This window comes from Somniosus microcephalus, chromosome 1 (assembly GCF_052327205.1).
Source record: "Somniosus microcephalus isolate GS21.2 chromosome 1, FLI_Smic_1.0, whole genome shotgun sequence".
Taxonomy (NCBI): Eukaryota; Metazoa; Chordata; class Chondrichthyes; order Squaliformes; family Somniosidae; genus Somniosus; species Somniosus microcephalus.
The window spans coordinates 115,009,615-115,033,023 of record NC_140987.1 but is presented as its reverse complement, the minus strand read 5'-3'; the positions used below and the strand labels follow the sequence as shown (position 1 = coordinate 115,033,023).

General features: G+C 46.2%; 1 protein-coding gene across 8 annotated transcripts in view; it reads left to right on the top strand.

Annotated features, from left to right (window-relative positions):
* Positions 1–23,409, top strand: part of spina (spindlin a) — a 163,651-nt gene that overhangs the window by 84,258 nt on the left and 55,984 nt on the right. For all 8 annotated transcript variants that reach the window (XM_085984772.1, XM_085984802.1, XM_085984799.1 and 5 more), the window contains one exon: positions 21,283–21,500. In XM_085984772.1, coding sequence (XP_085840898.1) covers positions 21,446–21,500 — 55 coding nt within the window. In that variant the 5' untranslated portion in view covers positions 21,283–21,445. The remainder of the gene's footprint in view (positions 1–21,282; positions 21,501–23,409) is intronic.

Below are 23,409 nucleotides of genomic sequence, written 5' to 3'. Positions count from 1 at the left end.
CTATCTTCTATGTTTCTATGTTTCAATCCGAACTGGGTAAAGTAAAGTGGTTCAATGAGCCAACTCGGGCATCATAAAACTGGGTGGTAAACTCCAGACGTTTAACTAGTGAGGAGTTAAGTGCGGGTGTTAAGGGTCCGTCTGGTTCCTTGGCATATATTTGTCATGATACTGAAACCCAGTGTTCTTGCAATGCCCTCACAGCAACTAGGGATGGGCAATAAATGCTACCATACCAGTGTCATCTACATCTCAAGAATAAATATTTTAAAAATTGTAGCAGATAGCTAATATTCCACTGTTTGTCAGATTAAAATAAAAGACATCTTAAACGTCCTTATGTCTTGAACTGCTGCGCCCTTTAGGGAGTTGTTAAATTTATTTCTGTGTGCACCTGGATGATTGAGCAGTAAACTGCAGGCAATCTATTGTGATAGACACCAGAACTAGTGTCAGATACTTGTTTTCCCAAATTAAATAATTCTAAAGCAAAAATAATTTAAATGGCAGAAGAATGTTGCACCTTTTTTTCTGCTACTATAAAACAAACTGCTTCAGTTACAAAGAAGACACACCTGTTACTTTGAACAGGTGTGAGAAATCATTTGTCTTGTCCAATTAAACGATCCCAAAGGTACAGAATAACGCTGCAAGATGCACAGTGAGCACATACTGTTTTAAATTGCAGTCGTGTAGACCTGAAGTACTCCCTCTGTTTTGTGCATCTATGGTGTGATAATAATAACTTCCGGGAAGTTATGTGCATCACTTCCTGTGAACTGCGAACTATGAACTGTGAACTTTGTACATACCTCACTTCCTGTCATACGTCACTTCCTGTTGGACTGGTATAAATACTGAACTGCTCAGTATTGTAAGGGGTTTCTACCAGAGGCATGGTGAAGACCTCTCTTGTATATAGTGTGATTATAAGTTGCTTAAAGCTTACTTTAAAGTTAATTAATGTGTGAGACTCCTTTTTCTTACATCAATTTAAGCAACTTAGTATTTACACTCACAAATACTAGACCTTTGGACAAACTCGGAGTTAAGGATCCAGGGAACCACCCATCATGGAAAACCTCCTTAAACCTACTCGTCTGGACTTGGACCCAAACACACCAGCAGCTGGCAGGGTATGGAAGCATTGGTACCGTACTTTTGAGAATTTCCTTGATGAATGTAAAGCGACTGCTCCTACTAAACTGAGGATGCTTATCAACTATGTGACCCCAACAGTGTTTGAATATGTTGATGAATGGGATAATTACGATGAGGTGATTCGGGCACTTAAAAAACTGTATGCCAAGACTCCAAATGAGGCCTATGCTCGACATCTACTGGCCACAGCCCGACAAGGGCCAGGGGAATCGATTAACGAATTCCTTCAAGAACTTCGCAGGCTCAGCATAGATTGTAACTTTCAGGCAGCCTCAGTTGAGCTGTACCGCGAAGAAATGATTCGTGATGCTTTCATCTGCGGGATTGCCTCTCCATTTATACGCCAGTGTCTACTAGAAAGTAAAACACTTGAGCTACAAAAAGCTTTTGACCTAGCTTGTTCTCTGGATTTGGCAAAGAGAAATGCAGACCTCTATCAGCTGCCCAGATCTCGATCTGCTGCTGTAACTGCAACCAGACAATTCAAGTGGTCTCAGGTGAACCCTATCATGGAGGAATCTAATCCTGATAATTCTGATGAAGAAGAGGAGGATGACCCCACTTTAGCAGCCTCTTGGCAATCTAGGAAGGAATGCTTCTTTTGTGGAGATGCTTTTCACCCTAGGAAATTCTGCCCTGCTCGCAATGCGATCTGCAGTCATTGCGAAAAAAAAGGACACTTTGCTAAAGTTTGCCAATCAAGAGCCTCTACGAGGGCCTATCCAGCTAAGGCCTACCGAACTGCCCCAATTAGGGCCTATCAAGATGCTCCAGCTAGGACCTATCAAGCTTCCTCTCGAGCTCCCTCCCGAAGAAGCACACCGAGAGTTTCAGCCACTCTCTGTGCAACGACACCAATTACAGCTGCTTGCCCACAGAACCTGTTTCATGCAGCTACAAAAGTTTCAATTAAAGGGCATACCTTAGATGCCTTAATTGACTCAGGAAGTACTGATAGTTTCATTAAAGAACAGATTGTTGCGAAATTGAAACTACATGTCTTCCCATCGGACCAGGCAATTGCGATGGCTCAGTCATCACTTAATACCAGAATCTCCGGTTTTTGTGTTGTTGATATGACACTTAATGGTCGCATGTATCCCTCCACCCGACTTTCGGTGCTCAAGGACTTATGTAGTGATCTCCTCTTAGGGCTGGATTTCCAAAAACAGCATAAGAAACTCACCATTGAGTTCGGCGGATCCAAACCTGGACTTACTATTTCTAATATACCGTCTAAATTACCGTTTTGTGCATTATCAGCAGCTTCACTTGATGAACCCTCATTATTTGCCAGTATTCCGCCTCGATGCAAACCAATAATAACAAAATCGCGGCGCTTTAATCAGGAAGACCAATCTTTTATTGAGGCTGAAATCTCTCGACATCTAGCAGAGGATATCATCGAACCATGTTCGTCGCCCTGGCGGGCTCAAGTCGTCATTGTCAAGAACCCTCTAAAACCTCACAAACAACGACGATGCATTGATTATTCGCAAACCATCAATCAATATACCGACTTGGACGCCTACCCATTGCCACGCATTGATGATATGGTTAATAAACTGGCCGAATACAAAGTGTTCTCAACTTACGATTTAAAAAGTGCCTATCATCAGGTACCCTTGAAGGTCTCAGATAAGCAGTACACGGCCTTTGAGGCTAATGGACGGCTGTACCAATTTCGTCGCCTTCCATTCGGGGTTACTAATGGAGTGGCTGTCTTCCAACGGGCAATGGATGGCCTGGTTAAACAGGAAAACCTAAGGGACACTTTTCCCTATCTTGATAACATTACTATTGCAGGTCACGATCAACAGGAACACAACGCCAACCTCCAAAAATTTCGGGATGCCCTCCATCGCCGTAACTTAACCTTGAATGAATCTAAATCTATTGAGTCGCAACCGACCATCAACATCCTTGGCTACTGCGTAGGCAATGGTATCATTAAGCCAGACCCAGAAAGACTTCGCCCGCTCCAAGAGCTCCCGTCACCTAAGAATCCGGCTTCTTTACGTCGGGCTCTCGGTCTGTTTGCATACTATGCTAAATGGATTCCTCATTTTTCAGACAAAATCCAACCCTTGCTGCATGCTAGATCTTTTCCATTGGAAACAGCGGCTGTTGCAGCCTTTAACCTTCTCAAAAAACAGTTGGAGAAAGCGGCTCTTCACTCCATCGATGAGAATCTCCCTTTCATAGTCGAATGTGATGCCTCGGAGGTGGCGATCTCGGCTACTCTAAATCAGGAAGGTCGTCCTGTAGCATTTATGTCCAGGACCTTACAAGGTGCCGAGCTACATTATCCTCCGGTTGAGAAGGAAGCCACAGCCATCATAGAGGCAGTACGGAAGTGGAACCATTTTCTAGCTCGCCAGCACTTTACATTAATCACGGACCAGCGATCAGTCGCCTTCATGCTCGATAATCGAAAACGAACCAAAATTAAGAATAATAAAATACAACTTTGGAGGATGGAACTGGCCTCTTTTGGTTATACCGTTCACTATCGACCTGGCAAGGAGAATGTGGCCCCGGACACCCTCACACGGGCATTCTGCTCCACTATGTCATCCTCTACTCTCATAGATGTCCATAATGGATTGTGTCATCCTGGCGTTACGCGCATGCTACATTTCGTACGATCACGGAATCTCCCTTTTTCTACTGGAGATGTGAAGAAAATATGCTCAGAATGCCGGCTTTGTGCGGAATTAAAACCTCAGTTCTTCCGCCCCCCAGATGGTATACTCATACATGCAACCCAACCGATGCAACGACTTAGCATCGATTTTAAGGGCCCAGTGCCCTCTTCAACTCGGAACACATATTTGCTCACCATGATTGATGAATATTCACGTTTTCCGTTTGCCTTCCCCTGCTCCAATATGTTGGCGTCCACAGTAATCTGCTGCCTTGAGCAGGTATTTTCTCTCTGTGGCATGCCGGCTTATATTCACTCAGATCGGGGTCCATCCTTTATGTCAAGGGAACTCAAGGACTACCTCTCAGAACGGGGAATTGCTACAAGCAAAACAACGCCTTGCCATCCCATCGGAAATGGGCAGGTAGAGAGGTATAACGGTATCATCTGGAATTCCGTACGTCTTGCTTTAAGATCTCGGGGCCTACTAGACCAGCAATGGGAAGCAGTGCTTCCGGATGCATTGCACTCTATACGTCCCTTCTTTCTACAGCCACAAATACTACACCTCATGAGCGGTTCTTTGGATTCCAGCGTCGCTCATCTCATGGGACATCACTCCCGTCATGGCTAACTACTCCTGGACCGGTACTACTCCGAAGATACGTTCGGACGTCTAAAAATGACCCCCTCGTAGACGAGGTCGAACTAACCGATGCCAACCCCACCTATGCAAACATACGATATTCCGACGGCCGAGAATCTACCGTATCATTACGGGATCTGGCTCCCTGCCCACCAGGACCTAGTGGGACATCGGGTGATGGTATTTTACCGGGAAACTCTTGGAATCTATCGGGTACCCCTCTCCAGGATCCTGATCGGACACCAACTAGCTTGGTGCCGGTAGAACCCCGTACTCAAAGTTGCGACCCTCCCAGTACCGCGCACGAGAGTACTGATCCGCCACAGACCAGCTCTGCACCTCCCTCTGAACAGAGGCAGACCGACTTTGAACCTATTGGGGCTCGTACACGAAGCCATGATCTCCCCGACCCTTCACAGGGTAATCCAGGCCACACAGACTCTGACCAATGGCCAACCGCATGTAAGCGGACCAGCGACCCTCTACGACGGGAACCCAAACGGGTGCGACTCTTCCTCGTTCGGCGGCTGCGGAACAAAAGGAAGACCACAGCCTTCTAATCCTGCAGGAAGGAAGAATGTGATAATAATAACTTCCGGGAAGTTATGTGCATCACTTCCTGTGAACTGTGAACTTTGTACATACCTCACTTCCTGTCATACGTCACTTCCTGTTGGACTGGTATAAATACTGAACTGCTCAGTATTGTAAGGGGCTTCTACCAGAGGCATGGTGAAGACCTCTCTTGTATATAGTGTGATTATAAGTTGCTTAAAGCTTACTTTAAAGTTACTTAATGTGTGAGACTCCTTTTTCTTACATCATATGGTATTAAGTCAAATAATACAAAATGTTAATGTTAGATAGTCCTTGTCGTCAATAAATAGACGAGTCTGTAATGGGGAAAAATAAGCTTAGGTAAGTAGACAAAGTGGATATAATGCTATTTATTTCCTTTAGAGAATGACTGCAACTTAAATGTCAGAAATATGCACAATAATCCCACTGTAGTTTGGTGTATTTTCATGATCTGTGGAGTACTGTTCACACAAAAAAAAGCACACAATCAAAATCTAACAGGCTTGGGACAGTTTTACTACTATATGAACTTAAAGCTAAATTCACACTAGTATTTGTTTAAATTTGTAATAATATATACACATATAATTGTGATATAGTATTGTTTAATTGAAAATTTACACTCCTGCATTGCTGCTGTCCAACTCGACAACTGACCAGAGCTTTGTACTGTGTTGGTTCCAATGCAAATTAAGGCGCTGTCACAACAATCTAGAAATTGTTGCATCTTATGATGTCATAGTACACGTAGAAACCCATTATTACTTACCAGTGCATGTTGTTGCCTGCCCCCACCCCCACTCCCCACTCTTTGGATTTATGATGGTGAATAGAGTTCACTGTGTGGAATAAAAAAAGAAAATGCTGGAAACACTCAGCAGGTCAGGCAGCACCCATGGAGAGAGAAACAGAGTTAACATTTCAGGTCGATGACCTTTCGTCACTGTGTGGAGTTGGTTTGAAACAGGATACATGTGTTATATGCCTCAGTTTTGCAGTGTACCTGATGCAGCTCTTTTTCCGTAGCATTCAATCATGCACTCTTAAGTCTGAGGGATTGCATTGCTGCAGGTAGGTACAGGAAACTCTTTTATCCGGCACCGACGTGGTTGATCAAAAAGTCCGGATTACAGAGAGGTATACTTACCAAGGTACGAGAGCCCCGTACACAGCCACAGGTGCAGGAGCCCTGGTTACACGGCACTTGTGCAGGAGTCCCGGTTACACGGCCACAGAGCCAGGAGTCCCTGTTGCACTGCCACAGGTGCAGGAACCCCGGTTACACGGCCACAGATCCAGGAACCCCGGTTACACGGCCACTAATGTACAGTAAAACTTACCTGAATGTACTCCTGAATTTTGCCGGTTAAGAGAGATTTTCGGATATTTATGTGCCGGTTAAAAGAGTTTCCTGTATAATGCTATTACAGGAAACTTTTTTTTATCCGGCACGGACTGGACCGACGTGGTGCCGGTTCATCAAAAATTCCGGATCACCGAGCGCTATAGTGAAAGATACGAGCTCCGTATAAAGCAACAAACCCTGTTGCTTAGCAACAGGTTCAGAACAATGGTCATAAGTTACAAGCGTCTTTGTAGCTTAGCAACAGCTGCAGCCACACCCTTGCATAGCAACAGATGGAAGAAGGCAAGTAATATGAAGTATGAACCTACTGAATTTTGCTGGTTAACCGACATTTCCGGTTATTTAGGTGCCGGTAAATCGAAAGTTTCCTGTAATGTGAAGAGGCATTTTAATGCATCCTGATTGCTGGAGCCTGTAATGTAATGACAGCGTACATTTTCATAGACTTGGATTTCTTTTCAAGTGATTTTGGCTTTTTCTGTTTTTCACGGGTTTAAAATCCAGAAGGATGAAGGACTCCTATGAATAATTTTATCTGTGAACTGTTGGTGTTGTGCTGTAATTTGTCAGTCATCGAAATAGTAACTTATAGCACATGCCTTTTTTTGAATTTTTAAAAGTTGTGAGTTTTTTCTATCTAAATCTACAAATCTTCAGCAGTGCTTTAAGTGAAATGATTCAATTCAATAAACTAGCCAGCCAAGATTTTGGGACATTATATTTTACCTCTAGGGTTAACATTACCTCCAGGAAGACCTAATATACATAAACCTAACTGTCGACAATATGCATTGGAACTTTTATTAATCCCCTGTAATTGAGGGATCTCCTTCCCTGGTGAAGATGGAAATTGGCAGATAATTGAGTTTTACCGTAATTAATACACACCTTTTATTCAAACTTCAATCCAGCTGAAAGTCATAGTCACGAGAAGAAAAGATTCTGTTAAAACTTCTCTGGGTTAAGCATAATGCTGCTTAAAAATGTGACTGATTGATTGGAATTAATTTTTGCAAATGAGAATAAGTCACTTGAATTCAACCTCTTCCCCCCCGCCCCTCCCAAAAAATATCAGTGCTCAAGGGCCTTACTAAACAGTTTGTCAAGCAGGTTCAGTCCCTGTCTGCCAGTACTATTTCTGAAAACACCACTCCTGAAGAATGCAGTTGCCACAAACCAGGACAAGCAAAATGCATCCTGTTACTGCTGCTACCCCAGCCCTGATGCCATGGAAATTTTCACAGATAATCAGGTATGCTTGTTGGATCCGTGGTTCAGTGGATAAATAATCACACGGATGCTGTACATTAACAAATAACAGGTCTTTACTGGAGGAGGGTAGTTTCTAGACTGGGGGTACAGAGGCATGCGCAAAGCTTATATACCGGTGTGGTCACTGCCGGTACTACAGTATACAGGAGCTGTAAAAGTAGTTCTGACTTAAAGGCACATACACTACAATTCCTCCCCTTTTAGATTAGTAATACCCCTAATATTCAAATAACAATTAACATTTCAACATGTACATTAAACAACAAAAGTCCATGTATAGATTCAGTCTTTGAGGCGGCTTCCTGACCCTTTCGGGATAGCGCCTTTCCAGAGGTTCTTGTTCTTGGTGCAGAGGCGATTCTGACCCCTTTTCATCGGGTAGTTCATCGGGTTCCACTGCTACTGGGTCTGAAGTAGATGCTACTGGTATGTCGGGTTCATCCCCAGGTACTCGAGACATGGTTTGACGCGTTCCTGTGACGCTAAGATCTGATCGACGTGGCGTCTCACAATGTTCTCCCCGACACCCACTGTGTACATTAATGGCCCCTGCCTTGTACATATCGTTCCGGGTTGCCACTTCTCTGTTCGATAGTCACGGGCCAAGACTGGTTGCCCTACATTGAAGCTCCTTGTCGGCTTCTCATTGATATGCTGGAATTGTTTGTCCTCAACATTTCTTTGCACATTTGGTCTGAGCAAGTCCAGACGAGATCTCAGCCTTCGGTTAAAGAACATCATGGCCGGGGTCTGGTTGGTAACTGCATGTGTCGCGTTTCGGTAGGCTAATAAATTGTCCATCTTATGCTGTAGTGGAATTTCATCGTCGCACATGGCCTTTATCGCCTTCTTAAAGGTTTGTACGAACCTCTCAGCCAATCCATTTGTGGCTGGATGATACGGGGTGGATGTGTAATGCCTTACCCCATTCCTTTTCATGAATTTTTGGAACTCGTCGGACACAAACTGTGGTCCATTATCAGAGCAAATCTGCTCTGGCAAACCGTTTCTGGCAAATATGGTCCGTAGGACTGCAATCGTTTTCTCTGTAGTGGTTGAAGACATTTTTATCACCTCAGGCCACTTTGAATGAGCATCCACTGCTATTAAGAACATTGAGTCCATGAATGGACCAGCAAAATCAATATGCACCCGTTGCCATGGAGAGGAGGGCCACTCCCATGGGTGTAGAGGGGCATGTGGTGGTGCATTTTGGACCTTCTGGCATCCTAAGCAGCTCCTGGTTAGGTCTTCGATTTGTTGATCGATTCCCGGCCACCACACATAAGCTCTAGCAAGGCTTTTCATTTTCACTCCCCCCAGATGACCTTCATGTAGCTCATTTAGCACTCTCTCCCTTAACTTGGGTGGAATCACCACTCTGGATCCACACATCACTGTCCCCTGGCATACTGACAGCTGTTCTCTTCTGGATGAGAATGCTGGCAACAGTGAGTCGCCATGTGTCGGCCATCCCCTCACTGTCAATTCATATACCCGTGACAGCGTCGGATCATTGTGGGTCTCCTCTATATCCGCGTTTGTTACTGGCAATCGTTCAATTATTGACGAATAAAATATCTCGATAGGGTCCACTGCTGGTGCTTCTTCCACAGTAGGCAGTGGCAGGCGTGATAGCCCATCAGCGTTCCCATGCTGTTTTGTGCCTTTATATTCTATTTCATATTGATTCGCCCCTAGAAACAGGGACCATCTTTGTAACCGCTGTGCAGTCATCACTGGAACGCCCTTCTTAGGATTAAAGATGGAGACAAGTGGTTGGTGGTCAGTCAGCAAGGTGAACTTCTGCCCATGCAGATAGTGGTTGAATTTTTTTACTCCCCATACTAGGCTGAGGGCCTCCATGTCAATCTGGGCGTAGTTGCGCTTGGCTGAGGTTAGTGACCGAGACGCAAAGGCTACTGGCCTCTCCAACCCGTCTGGGAATTTGTGCGACAGCACTGCTCCAATACCGTAGGGTGATGCTTCACATGCCAAACGAATTGGTAGTGCTGGGTTGAAATGGGCCAACACCTCTTTTGATGTGATCAATTCTTTACACTTCTGGAAAGCTCGTCTACGTTCGTCATCCCACTTCCATGGTACCCCTGTTTGCAGTAGGGTGTTCAGCGGGTGTAATACCGTAGACAAATTTGGTAAGAACTTGTGGTAGTAGTTTACCAGCCCGAGGAACGACCTCAGTTGTGACACATTTTCCGGTGCTGGAGCCTTGACTACTGCCTCAATCTTGTCAGGGGACTTATGTAACCCCTCTTCATCGATGACGTGGCCACAATACGAGATCTGTTTCTGGAAAAACTCGCACTTGTGGCGATTAGCTCGTAGCCCATACTCCTTTAATCTGGTGAGCACCTTCTCCAAGTTGGCGAGGTGATCACCGTAATTTTCGCCCGTGACCAATATGTCGTCCAAATAACACTGGGTCCCTGGAATCCCTTGCAGGACCTGATCCATCGCCCTTTGCCAGATAGCCGGAGCCGAGGCTACTCCAAACACCAGCCGGTTGTATTGATAGAGACCTTTATGGGTGTTGATCGTAAGGTAATGTTTCGAAGCTTCTTCTACCTCCATTTGCAAGTACGCCTGGGCTAGATCAATTTTGGTGAACCGTTTACCTCCAGATAGCGAGGCGAAAATATCCTCAATTCGTGGAAGCGGATATTGCACCGTGTGAAGGACTGGGTTCACTGTCACCTTAAAATCCCCACAGATGCGGACCTTCTTTGGTTCCCCAGGCGTATTACTCAACGACCTCTTCATTACAGGAACGATTGGTGTAGCCCACTCGCTCCAGTCCACTTTGGACAGTACTCCTGAACGTTCCAACCCTTCCAGCTCTGCTTCAACAGCTGGTCTGATCGCATAAGGCACTGGTCTGGCCTTCAGAAACTTTGGGCTTGCATTTTCCTCTATTTTAATCGTTGCTGTTATTCCTTTTAGTGTTCCTAGTCCCTCCTGGAACACTTCTTTTGCGTCAGTTAGCATTTTTGACAGCCGTCCAGGTGTGACGTTGTCATCCTTTTTGGCCTCAACCTTCAGTGCCCGTATGGAATGCCAATCTAATTGTATCTTCCGGATCCATTCACGTCCTAGCAGTGGTGGCCCTCCATTTGGCAATACATATATATCCATTTTAGGTATTTCCTGGCCTTTATATGTCACTTTCACCCTTATTTTTCCTTTGGGGTAGACTTTTAGTCCCGTATACGTCTTCAAGACAATCTCTGTAGCTTTCAAGGGTATGTGTGAAAATAGCCGCTTGTAGTCTCTTTGATTTATGACTGTTAGAGCTGACCCTGTGTCCAATTCCATTTCCACTTGGACTCCGTCTATCTTGAGTGTAACCCAGATAGTCTGGTGATCCTCCATTTCGGTTACCTTATGTAGTTTCAGACAACCCAGCTCCTTGCTTCCGGAGTCTGTGTCACTTTACTGTTCGTCTGAACCACTGTCCATCACCTGGTGTACCTTTTTGTACTTCTCCTGTGGAGATTTCTTACTGTTGGTTTTCTGCCCAGACCTGCAGACTCTTGCTATGTGTCCTGGTTTCCCACACTGTCTGCACACTTGGTCCTTGAACCAACAATCTTTCTGGTCATGTGTTGTTCTGCCGCAACGATAGCACTTCCCTGTTCCAAAGGACATTTCATTGGTGCCATATTCTTGCGGTCTCCGTTGTATCTCTGCAGCGCCCCTTGCGGCTGCTTCGTGTGATACTGCCATACTGAAAGCTTTGTCCAGCGTAAGGTCCTTTTCTGATAGAAGCCGTTTCTGGGTTCCTTCACTTTGTAGCCCACACACAAACTTGTCCCTTAACGTGTCTGCTAGTCCCGCTCCAAACTGGCAGTGTTTCGATAGCTTGCGCAGTTCCGTTAGGTACTCAGCATTGCTTTCGTCTTTGTGTTGGTTCCTTTTATGGAACTTAAATCGCTCTGCTATCAGCAGCGGTGTGGGGTTTAAGTGGTCCTGTAGGATTTCTACTATGTTTTCAAAATTCTTGTTTACCGGCTTCTCTGGGGTTATTAGATTTCGCAGTAACCCATAAGTTTTTGCACCCATGGAATTTAACAGAACCAGTGCTTTATTAGCATCTGGCACTTCATTCGCCCTGCAGTACACCTCAATATGTTCCACATATGTCGCCCAATCTTCGACTTCATTGTCGAATGTAGAGATACTGCCACTCTTCGGCATCCTTGGGTGTGTGTTAACTATCACAAATGGCGCCTCCCGCGCTTCCCCTTCTTCTCCGCTGGCACAAAATGACGTCTCCCGCGCTTTCCTTCCTTCCCGCGCTCGCCCTTCTTCTTCGCTGCGGCTTCTAAAAATGGCGCCTCCCGCGCTCTTCTCCGCGGCTCAATGGCGTCTCCCCTTCGCCCCGCGGACCCTGTTCAGCCCGTGAGCACTGGCTGTGCTCTGCGCGTTCTTTTTATATTTTTCGACGCTGCTCAGTCTAGAACCCGGCTGTTTCTTACCCTCTCTCCGGTTTGTTTTATTTTTCTCGACGCCGCTCGGTGTTCAACCCCCGGCTGCGCCCTGCGCTCTTCACCCTCTGTCTTACCCCGTCAACGCTGCTCGGCTTTCTCTCCGCCGTCGGTCGGCTCCAGCCGCCGCTGCTCGGGAAGTGTCTGCGCTGGACATGTCGTCGGTCTCTTACTGCTCGTTTTGGCTGGGGAACCAAGCCCGGCTCTCCACAGCCTCCCCTGCGAAGTTGGATCTCTGCCTGACTGCTGGGCGGTTGCTCGTGGCCGACGCCCGTGTTCCTGGCCTCGACTATTTTTAATTTTTTTTTTAATGTTGCAGGTAGATTCAAATCGACACTCGTCGCCACTGTTGGATCCGTGGTTCAGTGGATAAATAATCACACGGATGCTGTACATTAACAAATAACAGGTCTTTACTGGAGGAGGGTAGTTTCTAGACTGGGGGTACAGAGGCATGCGCAAAGCTTATATACCGGTGTGGTCACAGCCGGTACTACAGTATACAGGAGCTGTAAAAGTAGTTCTGACTTAAAGGCACATACACTACAATGCTGAGAACATGAAGGTGGATAATCCAACTTATATATGCATAACACACAAAATGCTTCCTTCATGTCTAGCAGAAACATGTTTTTGTCATGTAGGTTAAATTTTTGTCCAGACAGCATGGCTAAATTTTAACAGGAAAGAGTGAGTGGGTTTGGGAGTGGGTGGGTGGTTAAATGTGCTGAAGTTGACAGCGCATTCGGAAGCCGGCTTCAACCTGCTGGCTTCTGCATTTAACTGGAGCGGGTTCAGCTGCAAGTGAGAAACTCCCTCGGGAGAGGTGGGTTAGCAATTTAAAGCACTTTAGAGCTAGTTAAGCAGCTATTAAGAGCCTTTTTCACCTGGGGTTTCAAGTTTTACTGTGTGTGCACAGATTTGCTGGACCTCGCCAGTGAAAGCAAGGTGAGAGCACAGCGGCAATTGAGGGGGCTGAACAAGTGACAGTCAAAAAATTAGCCAAATACTGAGACTTCACACCTGCTTTCTTGCCTAAGGGTAAGGCTTTTGCTCACAGCACTTGTTCTGAGAATTTACTTTCAGGAGTTTGCAGGTGATTTCTACAACTTTGGAGGTCACTCCCACTACATTGGAGGATTGTGTGTCTGATCTCCACTTTACATCTGCCATATATCAGATCAGCATGGGTGCCGCTTATGCTGTTTCACCTTGGACCTCAGATGAGGACCAAGATGAGCGCCAGCAGCAACAACACCAGCAGGAGCAGCAGCAACCTTCTCCTCACCGACCTGCCGCTCCACAGGAGAGAGGGGATGAGCATAGGGTGCAGCTCGCAGGAGGCGATACTCTCAACACAAGCTATATAGGCAGAGGATCAGCTTCCTGGACATGACTGAACACCAGTGCCTCAACAGGCTCAGGCTATTGCGTCAGGTCGTGTCAGACATTTGTCGCCTGCTGGAAGAAGACCTGCTGCCAAGTGGACCCAGTGGACACGCGTTATCAATGGCTATCAAAGTGACCAACCGCTCAACTTCTTCGCCTCAGGCTCCTTCCAGGGCTCTGCAGGAGATATGTGAAGGATTTTGCAGTCGGCTGCCCATAAATGCATCACCCAGGTGACCGATGCTATTTTGCCAGGGCAGGCAATTATGTATACTTTGCCACCGATGAAGCCAGTCAGAATAAGCGGGCGCTCGGCTTTGCGGCTCTGGGTGGCTTCCCACAGGTGTAGGGCGTCTCCAGATCACCCAGGAGTGTTTGGGAACCGTAAGGGCTTCCACTCCATCAATGTGCAGCTTGTCTGCAGCCACAAAAAGATCATCATGCAGGTGTGTGCCAGATTCCCAGGGAGCTGTCATGATTCATTCATCCTGCACCAGTTCACCCTCCCTCAGCTCTTCACACCTCCGACCAGACTTGCTGGCTGGCTGCTTGGAGACCAGGGGTATCCGCTGAAAATGACACCCTTGAGGAGGCCAAGCAATAAAACCGAATAGCGCAGCAATCAAAGCTAAATGACGACGCGATGTGTAATAGAGCAAGCAATCGGGATGCTGAAGATGCACTTCAGATGCCTGGACAGATATGGAGGAACCCTTCAATATGCACTAGCCAGGGTCTCCAGAATGATCGTGGTATGCTGCGCTCTGCACAACAGAGCGCAGCAGTGAGAATTTGAGCTGCTGGAGGAGCAAGGCGCAGAGCCTCTTCGGAGGAGGAGGAACTTGATGTGGACATGGCACCAGTGGTGCAAATTGCTGCCTAGGATGCCCTGGATCACTTCATAATGGCATAGTTTAGTTAGGTTGCACTAGTGCAACCCTCTGGCACCCAGATGCTGAATCCACTTCCCCCAGCCCCCAACCACAAAGCAATCCTACAATGACCAAACCATTCCTTTCAAAGACACTCATTGCTCACAGTTAATTCATGTCTTATCATTAATTACAAGTGATAAGGCCACTTGCCAGGCAGCAGGCAAAAATGAGCAATCTGGGAAAGTAGTGCAGAGAAATAGGTTATGTTGATATTTGGAGGCACATGAAGTTAACAGTGCAACATTGCCTAACACATCCATGTGTATACCCTTGTGCATCTAGAATTATTTCATCTTTCTCTTCCTACCACTCCTACATTATGCAACCCCTGTGACTTCAGCAGAGGTAGAGGCAGGCCGCTCACTTCCCTGCTCTGACTGCTGAGATGCTTTTGGTTGACATCCTCTGCGTTTTGAAGCCCGTGAGGGCCCTGATAAAGACTGCTCCTCCTGCACCTGTGCAGGGGGAGATGACGCAGCATGTGAGGCTCTGACTGAGGAGGGTGCAACGGGTAAGAAGTGGAAGCACTTTGAGAAGAGTGCCCACTTCTATGTTCCCTTTCACCATCATCCCTCTCATGGCTCACCCACAGTTCCCTGCTAGCCATGTGTTTGAGAGCACTTTGCTGGACATCAGTGGGGCGATGAACGGCCAAGACTAGATTTTTATCCATCCTTGTTAAGGTGGCATTCAGAGTGTGCAAGCTGTTGGTGAGGGCAAGCATGCACTCATTTGCAGGTGGCCACCCTTTCCGTGGATAAACACATTATACCCATGGCCACCAACATTATGCCAGTTATGCTTGAGATGAACTCCTCCATTCTCCCTGCAAGCAAGCACATCGTGGCTGGAAATCTTGCCAGAGCCTCGTGCATTTTTTGCTGCTCCCCAGAATCATCCTCTTTGTCGATGGCCCCTGAGGTTCAGCATCTGCGTCCAGCTAAGCAGATCTTGGAGCGTCCTGCACCCTCTGACGAGGACTCTCCACTGCTGTCCCTGTCTGCACCATCTGCTCTTGCTCACGTGACCTGTGAGACACCAGGTGGTAACAGTACTATCTGACTTAATGTTCCCACCAACATGTGTGTATCTGCGCTGGTGCTTGGTGTGCAAGTGCTATAATAATAATAATAATCAACTTTATTGTCATTGTTAGTGCACAAGTGCAGTACAACGAAATGTAGGCTTGCGGCTCCCGAGAGTGTACATTTAGATTAAGACATTTAAACATTCAACATTCATTTGGCTTGTAATACATTAACATAAACATAATAAAGTGCATTGGCAGATGTGCAGGCTTTAGAGTTTATTTGTGGAGTTCAGTAGGATGACAGCCCTGGGAAAGAAGCTGTTCCTAAATCTGGTCGTTCGGGTGCGAATGCATCTGTAGCGTCTCCCAGATGGCAGGAGGGCGAACAGACTGTGGCTGGGGTGGGTAGGGTCTTTGATGATGGTCCGTGACCTCCATAAACAGCGTTTCTGGTATATGTGCTCTATGGTCGGTAGCCGGGTGCCAGTAATGCGTTGGGCAGTTTTGACTACCCGCTGCAGGGCTTTCCGGTCATAGTAGCTACAGCTGCCATACCATACTGTGATACAGTTAGTCAGGATGCTCTCTATTGTGCAGCGGTAAAAGTTAGAGAGGATCAGAGGTGACAGGTTACATCCCTTCAGCCTCCTTAGGAAATATAGGCGCTGCTGGGCCTTCTTCACCAGAGAGGAGGTATTGAGGGACCAGGAGAGGCGCACCACTTCACGAGATGCTGGACCTCCTCCCTGTAGGCTGACTCATCGTTGTTGGTGATCTGGCCTACCACCGTGGTATCAGCCGCAAACTTGATGATGGTGTTGGAACCATGAACAGCCTCAAAGTTAGAGACCTCCTCTGAGGAGGAGTTGTCCTCCTCCTGCATCACCTCCTGTGGGACACTTGATGGGTCTGTTGGAGATTAAAGGAATGAATTAGAACTGTCATGGTAAGAATGTTTTAAGTGAAGATTATGCACATGATCAGATTTCACTGGCTGCTGACATCAAGTCAACATGAGTGACTGTTGTATGCCATGTGGCTGTGCGATATTGAATTCTGTCACCAGGTAGCTGGGAGCTCCCTGTCTCTCCATCTCCCACCGCCATCAATGTGGATACTCCAGTTATCTCGAGTGCCTCCTCCTCTGCAGCAGTTAGCTTGGCTGTGACTGGAGAGCCACCTCCGATTCCCTGCCTCTCCAGAGTGTTCTGTGCTCTCTTCTGCAAGGAGGGAAACAAGAGACCTTTGAGTGAGAGTCATGGAATGTATGGATGGACAACATCTGTAGAGGGTGACTATGAGGGAGAGGTGTTACATTAAGATGAGGGTGAGTGTCTGTGGTGGATGGTCAGATGGGGATGTGAGGAAATGCATAGACAGAGGGATGGGTGTACCTGCAAGGTACGTTGGTGTGAGGAGTGATGTGCAGGAGTAGGCTTGGGAAGGCAGAGCGAGGGGGGTTGGGGTGGCACGCAGATCAGGATTTAGTTGAATGTGGCACTGTACTCGCCTTTCCTGACCTCATGAGGCTATTAAATCTCTTCCTGCATTGAATCCAGGACCTCACCACCTCCTGCTGCTCACCTCTGCTGCAATCTGTAGCCATGCCTTCTTGGTGTCTGAGGCTGGCTTCTTCCTCCCATCAGCAGGAAATAACACCCCCCTGCGGGCTCTAACTCCATGCAGCAAGTGTTCCAGGGAGACATCGCTGAATCGAGGGGCAGCTTTCGTATGCTGAGACTGCATTTTTTGTTCTCCTGCCAAAGCATTGTCCCTCCAACCAACCTCTCTCCCACTAATGTCTCTTCAACCTCCACCAAACATAGAAACATAGAAGATAGGAGCAGGAGTAGGCCATTCAGCCACTCGAGCCTGCTCCGCCATTCAATGCGATCATGGCTGATCATCCAAATTCAGTACCCGGTCCCTGCTTTCTCCCCATACCCCTTGATCCCTTTAGCCTTAAGAAATATATCCAACTCTTTCTTGAAAACAGGAAACTTTCGTTTAAACGGAGGTTAAATCTCCGGAATGCTCTATCCACCGGCAAAATTCAGGAGTCGGTTTAGATAACTTTTTTTACTTTTCGTTGCTTTTTTTCTCCATTCCTGGCTCTGTTGCTTAGCTACAGAGACGCTTGCAAGCTGCGCCGACTGTTTTGAAGCTGTTGCTAAGCAACAGGGTTTGTTGCTAGATACGGAGCTCAGAAGCTCCGTATGTTTTAACATTAGCGCTGGTTTCTCCGGCAGTGTTGATCGACCGGCACCAGCTCGGTCCCGTCAGTGCCGGATACCAGAAAGTTTCCTGTATATTTAATATATTGGCCTCTACTGCCTTCTGTGGTACTTTTCTACTGTCAACTTTGCATTGTTCCTTTAAATACCTGAGCTGAATTGGACCCATGCGTGATGCCATCACGCCTGCTCACGTTAATTGGTTGGGAAACCTGAAAGTCAGATGCAAATGCAGTGGCTTCATTAAAAAGCCACGGCAAAACGCGCCGCTGAAACTTCCGGGTTCCCCATGCGATCCAGGGCTCCCTGCTTGCCAGCACGTTGGCAGGTAAAAAATTCCGGCCCATGAGAGGAGCTCCTGCAAGAGATTAAAGTTTTTTAAATGAATGTTTTCTACATATTGCTAATAGGCCATTTTGCTGCTTTGGAGACATTAACACCCTCTTGTTTACTAACTGATGTTGCACTATTGCTAGCTAAAATACAGATAAGATAAAAGTCAACTTGAATTATTTTTTCTAATACTAGTAATTTGATCAAAGATGTTTTTGTGTGTTACCTTGATATGCGCTCTTTGTGTATTTTTTTTCAATCAAGATTGTTGTAGCAGCAATTTGTCAGTCTCCACAATAGTCAATGAAAGTGGAAAACTTAAAGAAAGATGTGCATTTATATAGTGCCTTTCACGACCTCAGGACGTCCCAAAGCACTTTACAGCTAATGTAGTACTTTTGATGTGTAGTGACTGTTGTAATGTAGGAGACGCAGCAGCCAATTAGCACGCAGCAAGCTCTCACAAACAGCAATGTGATCATAAACAGATAATCTGTTTTTAGTGATGTTGATTGAGGGATAAATATTAGCTAGGACACCAGGTATAACTCCCCTGCTCTTCTTCGAAATAGTGCCATGGGATTTTTTATGTCCACCTGAGCGAGCAGACGGGGCCTCGGTTTAACATCTGATCCAAAAGGTGGCACCTCCGACAGTGCACCGCCCCCTCATTACTGCCCTGGAGTGTCGGCCTAGATTTTTATGCTCAAATCTCTGGAGACGTGAACCCAGAATCTTCTGACTGAGGCAAAAGTGCTACCCACTGAGCCACGGCTGACACAGTGGTGTACAATAGGAAATAAATTGGTGCTTGCCACTAGTTGTTGGAAGTATTATGTGCATTAATAGAACTTGTTTACAGTCTGCAGTTTCCTCTTTAAATGCAGCAATACGACACGACTAGGGAATGAAAGTTTTATGAACCTGTATAGATACTTACAATCTGAAACACTATGGAATGGTTCATGTGGTGGTGGCAGCAGATGAGTCGCTTGTTGACATGGTTGGTCCCGAGTTGTAATTGTAGGTTCTGAGTTTGGATTAGTATTCTATAGCTTTGATGGTCAGCTTTGGGAGTTGAAGAGAAATTTCAGAAAGGTTTACTTTTAGATGGCCTCCCTCAGGTGTTGTAGTGGGTTGGGTAGTGTACAAGAACAATATTTGTTCATTTTTTCCCCCCACTCCATCAGGAAAAAGACTTGGTCTTCAGTTGCCACTTTGCCTAACATTGTGTTCAAGATCAGGAAATCACCAAAGATTTGTGGACATGAGCTTATTTCCTTTCTTTATCTTTCTCTTCCTCTTCCCACCCAGACCTCCAAGTATAAATATTTGTCGGTGTGCCTTCTCTGCGCATGTCTCGTATTCTAATTATTTCTCATCAAAAACCTGATTGAGCTTCTGTATGAATTTTAAAATACTACAGTTGGTTAATAAAGTGAATAGCTGAGCCATACAGATCAGTAAAGTCCCAAGTTTTATCCCTGATTTGTAATGAGTTAGCTGCTCGCTACCAGTGCAAAGATAGTAACACGACCAAAAATTGGACTCGGCACCCGTGCGTTACAGCGGGGAAAAGTCAATCAGGGTTTCCATTAGCACTGGCTGAAATTATGCATGTTGGACATTAAATGACGACAAGTTCAGGCTTAGCTGTGATCTTTTTTCCCAGCTACTCTATTACGTGTTTCATTAAAGCCATAATAAAGTGGGTACTGAAACCACTTGCAAGCAGTGAAATCTGTCACAAGCTTTGATGTTTACACTATTTAACCTAGCTGGGCAAGAAGGAAAAATGTAGGCACAGTAAAACGCTTATTCCCTGGGTGCAAAGGTTAGGGAAAAGAGGCCACACCCCTGTTATGTTGTGCTGGGATTCCTGGGGCTTCTCCTGAGGGGTGGAGTAGGACGTGTGCCTACATTAGGCACAGATCCAACATATTTGTGTAAATAAAGCAGGCGGGGCTCTCTTGGCCTTCAGCCAGAATTTTCTGGAACTGCGGCTCAGGGACACCCCCAAGAAGGGTCTGAGGGCGATAGCAAAATACTGCAGATGCTGGAAATCCGAAATAACAACAGAAAATGCTGGAAAAACTCAGCAGGCCAGGCAACATCCGCGGAGAGAGAAATAGAGTCAACGTTTCGGGTCGAAACCCTTCTACAGAACTGAGAGAAAAGGCAGGAAATGAAACGGGGGCTGGGAAATGGGGGAGGGGATGAAAGAGGAGACATTAAGAGATATTCAAGGTGAGACGAGATGGTAATAGGACAGGTGAAGAAACAAACAATGGCTCTAGATGAAGTGTGAAATGCGCTGGCAGAGTGAAAGACAGCTGCCATGTGGGGGAGAGAGAGAAAAAGGAAAAGGCACAAACCAAAAGTGTGGATAAAAAATATAAAAATATAATAGGGGCCGAGGTTATGATCTGAAGTTGTTGAACTCGATATTGAATCCGGAAATCCCCTATTATATTTTTATATTTTTTATCCACACTTTTGGTTTGTGCCTTTTCCTTTTTTTTCTCTCTCCTACATGGCAGCTGTCTCTCACTCTGCCAACGCATTTCACACTTCATCTAGAGCCATTGTTTGTTTCTTCACCTGTCCTATTACCATCTCGTCTCACCTTGAATATCTCTTAATGTCTCCTCTTTCATCCCCTCCCCCATTTCCCAGCCCCCAGGCTGCCTTTTGTTTCATTTCCTGCCTTTTCTCTCAGTTCTGTAGAAGGGTTTCGACCCGAAATGTTGACTATTTCTCTCTCCACGGATGTTGCCTGGCCTGCTGAGTTTTTCCAGCATTTTCTGTTGTTATAAGTGTCTGAGGGCACCTGGCAATAAGCCAAAGAAGATCCTAGAGATGGGCGGGAATTTTTTTTCAATTCCAACCTGATCTTCAGGATGTGGGGCCTTCTGGCTTTAAGAATATTTAAAAATATTAATTAAAATGTAATTTAAAAAAATATTAAGTTAGGCATAGTGGATATCAATAGTGGTTAATACAATTATATTTCAGTAGTATTTCCTACCATTGAGCCAAGCTGACACTTTAAGGCAAAGTGATTATAATTGAATTTTGTATACAAAAGAAATAATTATTTACTTACATGCGGAATTTGTTTAGTTAAGTTTTGTCAAACAGATGTGATTTCCAGGAATAGTTACATTATGTATTTTTTTAAACAGGACTATTGGACCCCTGTGCACTTAGCCTGGTTCCATGTAACTCTTAATACTAGTGGTGGATGCTACTACAGCAGTTGTCTGCATTGCTTGGGGCTCCCTACATCACACTGTAGGCATCACTTTAGCTTTACCTTACCAAAAGCTGTGCTACCTATTCAGATGAATGAAGACCCCATTTGGGAAACGATCCAGTCAGAGGTTATCGATTGATGCAGCAGGTAAGGGCTGTTAAAGCTGAAGGATGCATTTGCTTGATTTGGTCTGTGCTCCCAACAGTTTCTGTAATTGCAATTAAAACATTTGGGCCTAGAAATTCACTATCGCCGCGCCTGGTGTTTAGCGCCCGAAATTTTGCGCTGCGCCCGGATTCCCCTAGCGCCCGCCTGAAATTCAGTTGCAGCGCCCCAAGACGGAGGCAGGCGCTATTGCAGGGTTTGGCCGCCTCCGCTTGGGGCGCTGAAAGTCAATTTCAGCCGTCCAGCTGCTGCAGCGCCACCCGATGCGGTGCGGCAGGCTGGGGTACTGCAGGCCTCCTCCTTCTCTTAAGGAGGAGCTGCCTGCAGCCGTGAGATCGCCGCTGGATTCCCCCGGCAAATGAGCCCGGCACCACGGAGAAGTGCCGGGCTCGTGGGGGTCAGAGACCAATGCCGCGGGGGGGGGGTGGTGTGGGAGTCCGGGGAGGGAGGTGCGGCCAGGCGGCCGCCGGGAAAGCGGCCGGCCGCACCTCCACCTTTACGCCCCGGCCTCTCGGAGCTGCAAGGCCCCGTTTCACAAACGCTCTTTGCGGCCGCTGCGGGCGAGGCGGCCGCAACTGAATTTGGGCGTCGGGCCGGCATCGCATTGGAACTGGGGCGCTGCGCACACCGATGACGTCATCGGTGCCGGCGCAGCGCTACCGGCTAACGCTGAATTTCGGGAGAAACTGAATTTCAGGCGCAACCAAACTTCCGGCGCAAAACACCTCTTCAGGCGCTAAGTGGGCGCAAACGCCACTGAATTTCTAGGCCACGGTGCTGTAGATGACAACCTACACTGCTTCCTTTGTTCTGGATTCCACCATCAGAGGAACTAATTTCTCTGTGTCTACTGTATTGAATCCCTTTTATAATTTTAAACACCTTGATTAGATCACCCCTCAATCTTCTAAACTCAAGGGAAGACGCACCATGTTTATGCAACCTGTCCTCACAATTTAACCCTTTAAGCCCTGGAACAACCTGGTGAATCTGCTGTATTCCCTCCAAGGCCTGTACATCTTTCTGAGGTTTGGTGCCAAAGTACAATTCCATGAAATGTTTGGATGTGGGTTCAATTACCCCAGTTTGGTAAGTTTTCTTTTCTTGTCTGTGGTATTGTAGGGAGGTGCTGACTAGAAGGACGGAAAAGGCCACGTTCTTTCTATTTGTATAAGTTTAGGTTAGGCAATCCAACTTGGTGCCACTTTGAACTCAAGAAGAGCCTTGGTTCACACCCTCCTCATCTATTTCCCTCACAATTTTCATCATTTGAGTTATACCACCCCTTAATCTTTTTCTCCAGTGAAAACAAATTTAGTTACTTTCCTTATAATTTAGAGTTTTAAGCACTAAAGTCATGTTCGTCATTTTTCTTTGTATCCTCTCCAAAGCATCTATCATTTTGAAGATAATGTGACCAAAACTGGACACACTACTCAGCAATACATTCTAGAGTATTAAAATAACGTGGTCAAGTTGCTCATTTTTTTGTGGAGGAGGGGAAAACCCATATTCTTTAGCTTTAGGGAATTGAGTTGAATCACAATGCAATATGCTAATACAGAACCGATAAGCCACATTGTACATAAAGGTATATAGCATCACATGACTGGTACTATTTTAAAGGTGGTACAGGAACAGGGAGACCTGAGGGTCGTGGAGAGATACTGATTAAAGGCTTAGCTGTTCCTCACACGGTGCAACTGAAAATTGGAAGGAGGGAGTCATTCCTGAATGATCTAGCATGTCTTCTCATGGCTAATTAAAAAGCAGCATAGTCAGAGGCCTGGAACCAGGTCACTTGGTTACTGTCCTGGTTGGGAAATTAGGCACAAGGACATCGAGAAGTATAAGACTGGAAAAGACTCTACAGTCCATCTGCCAGTGCTAA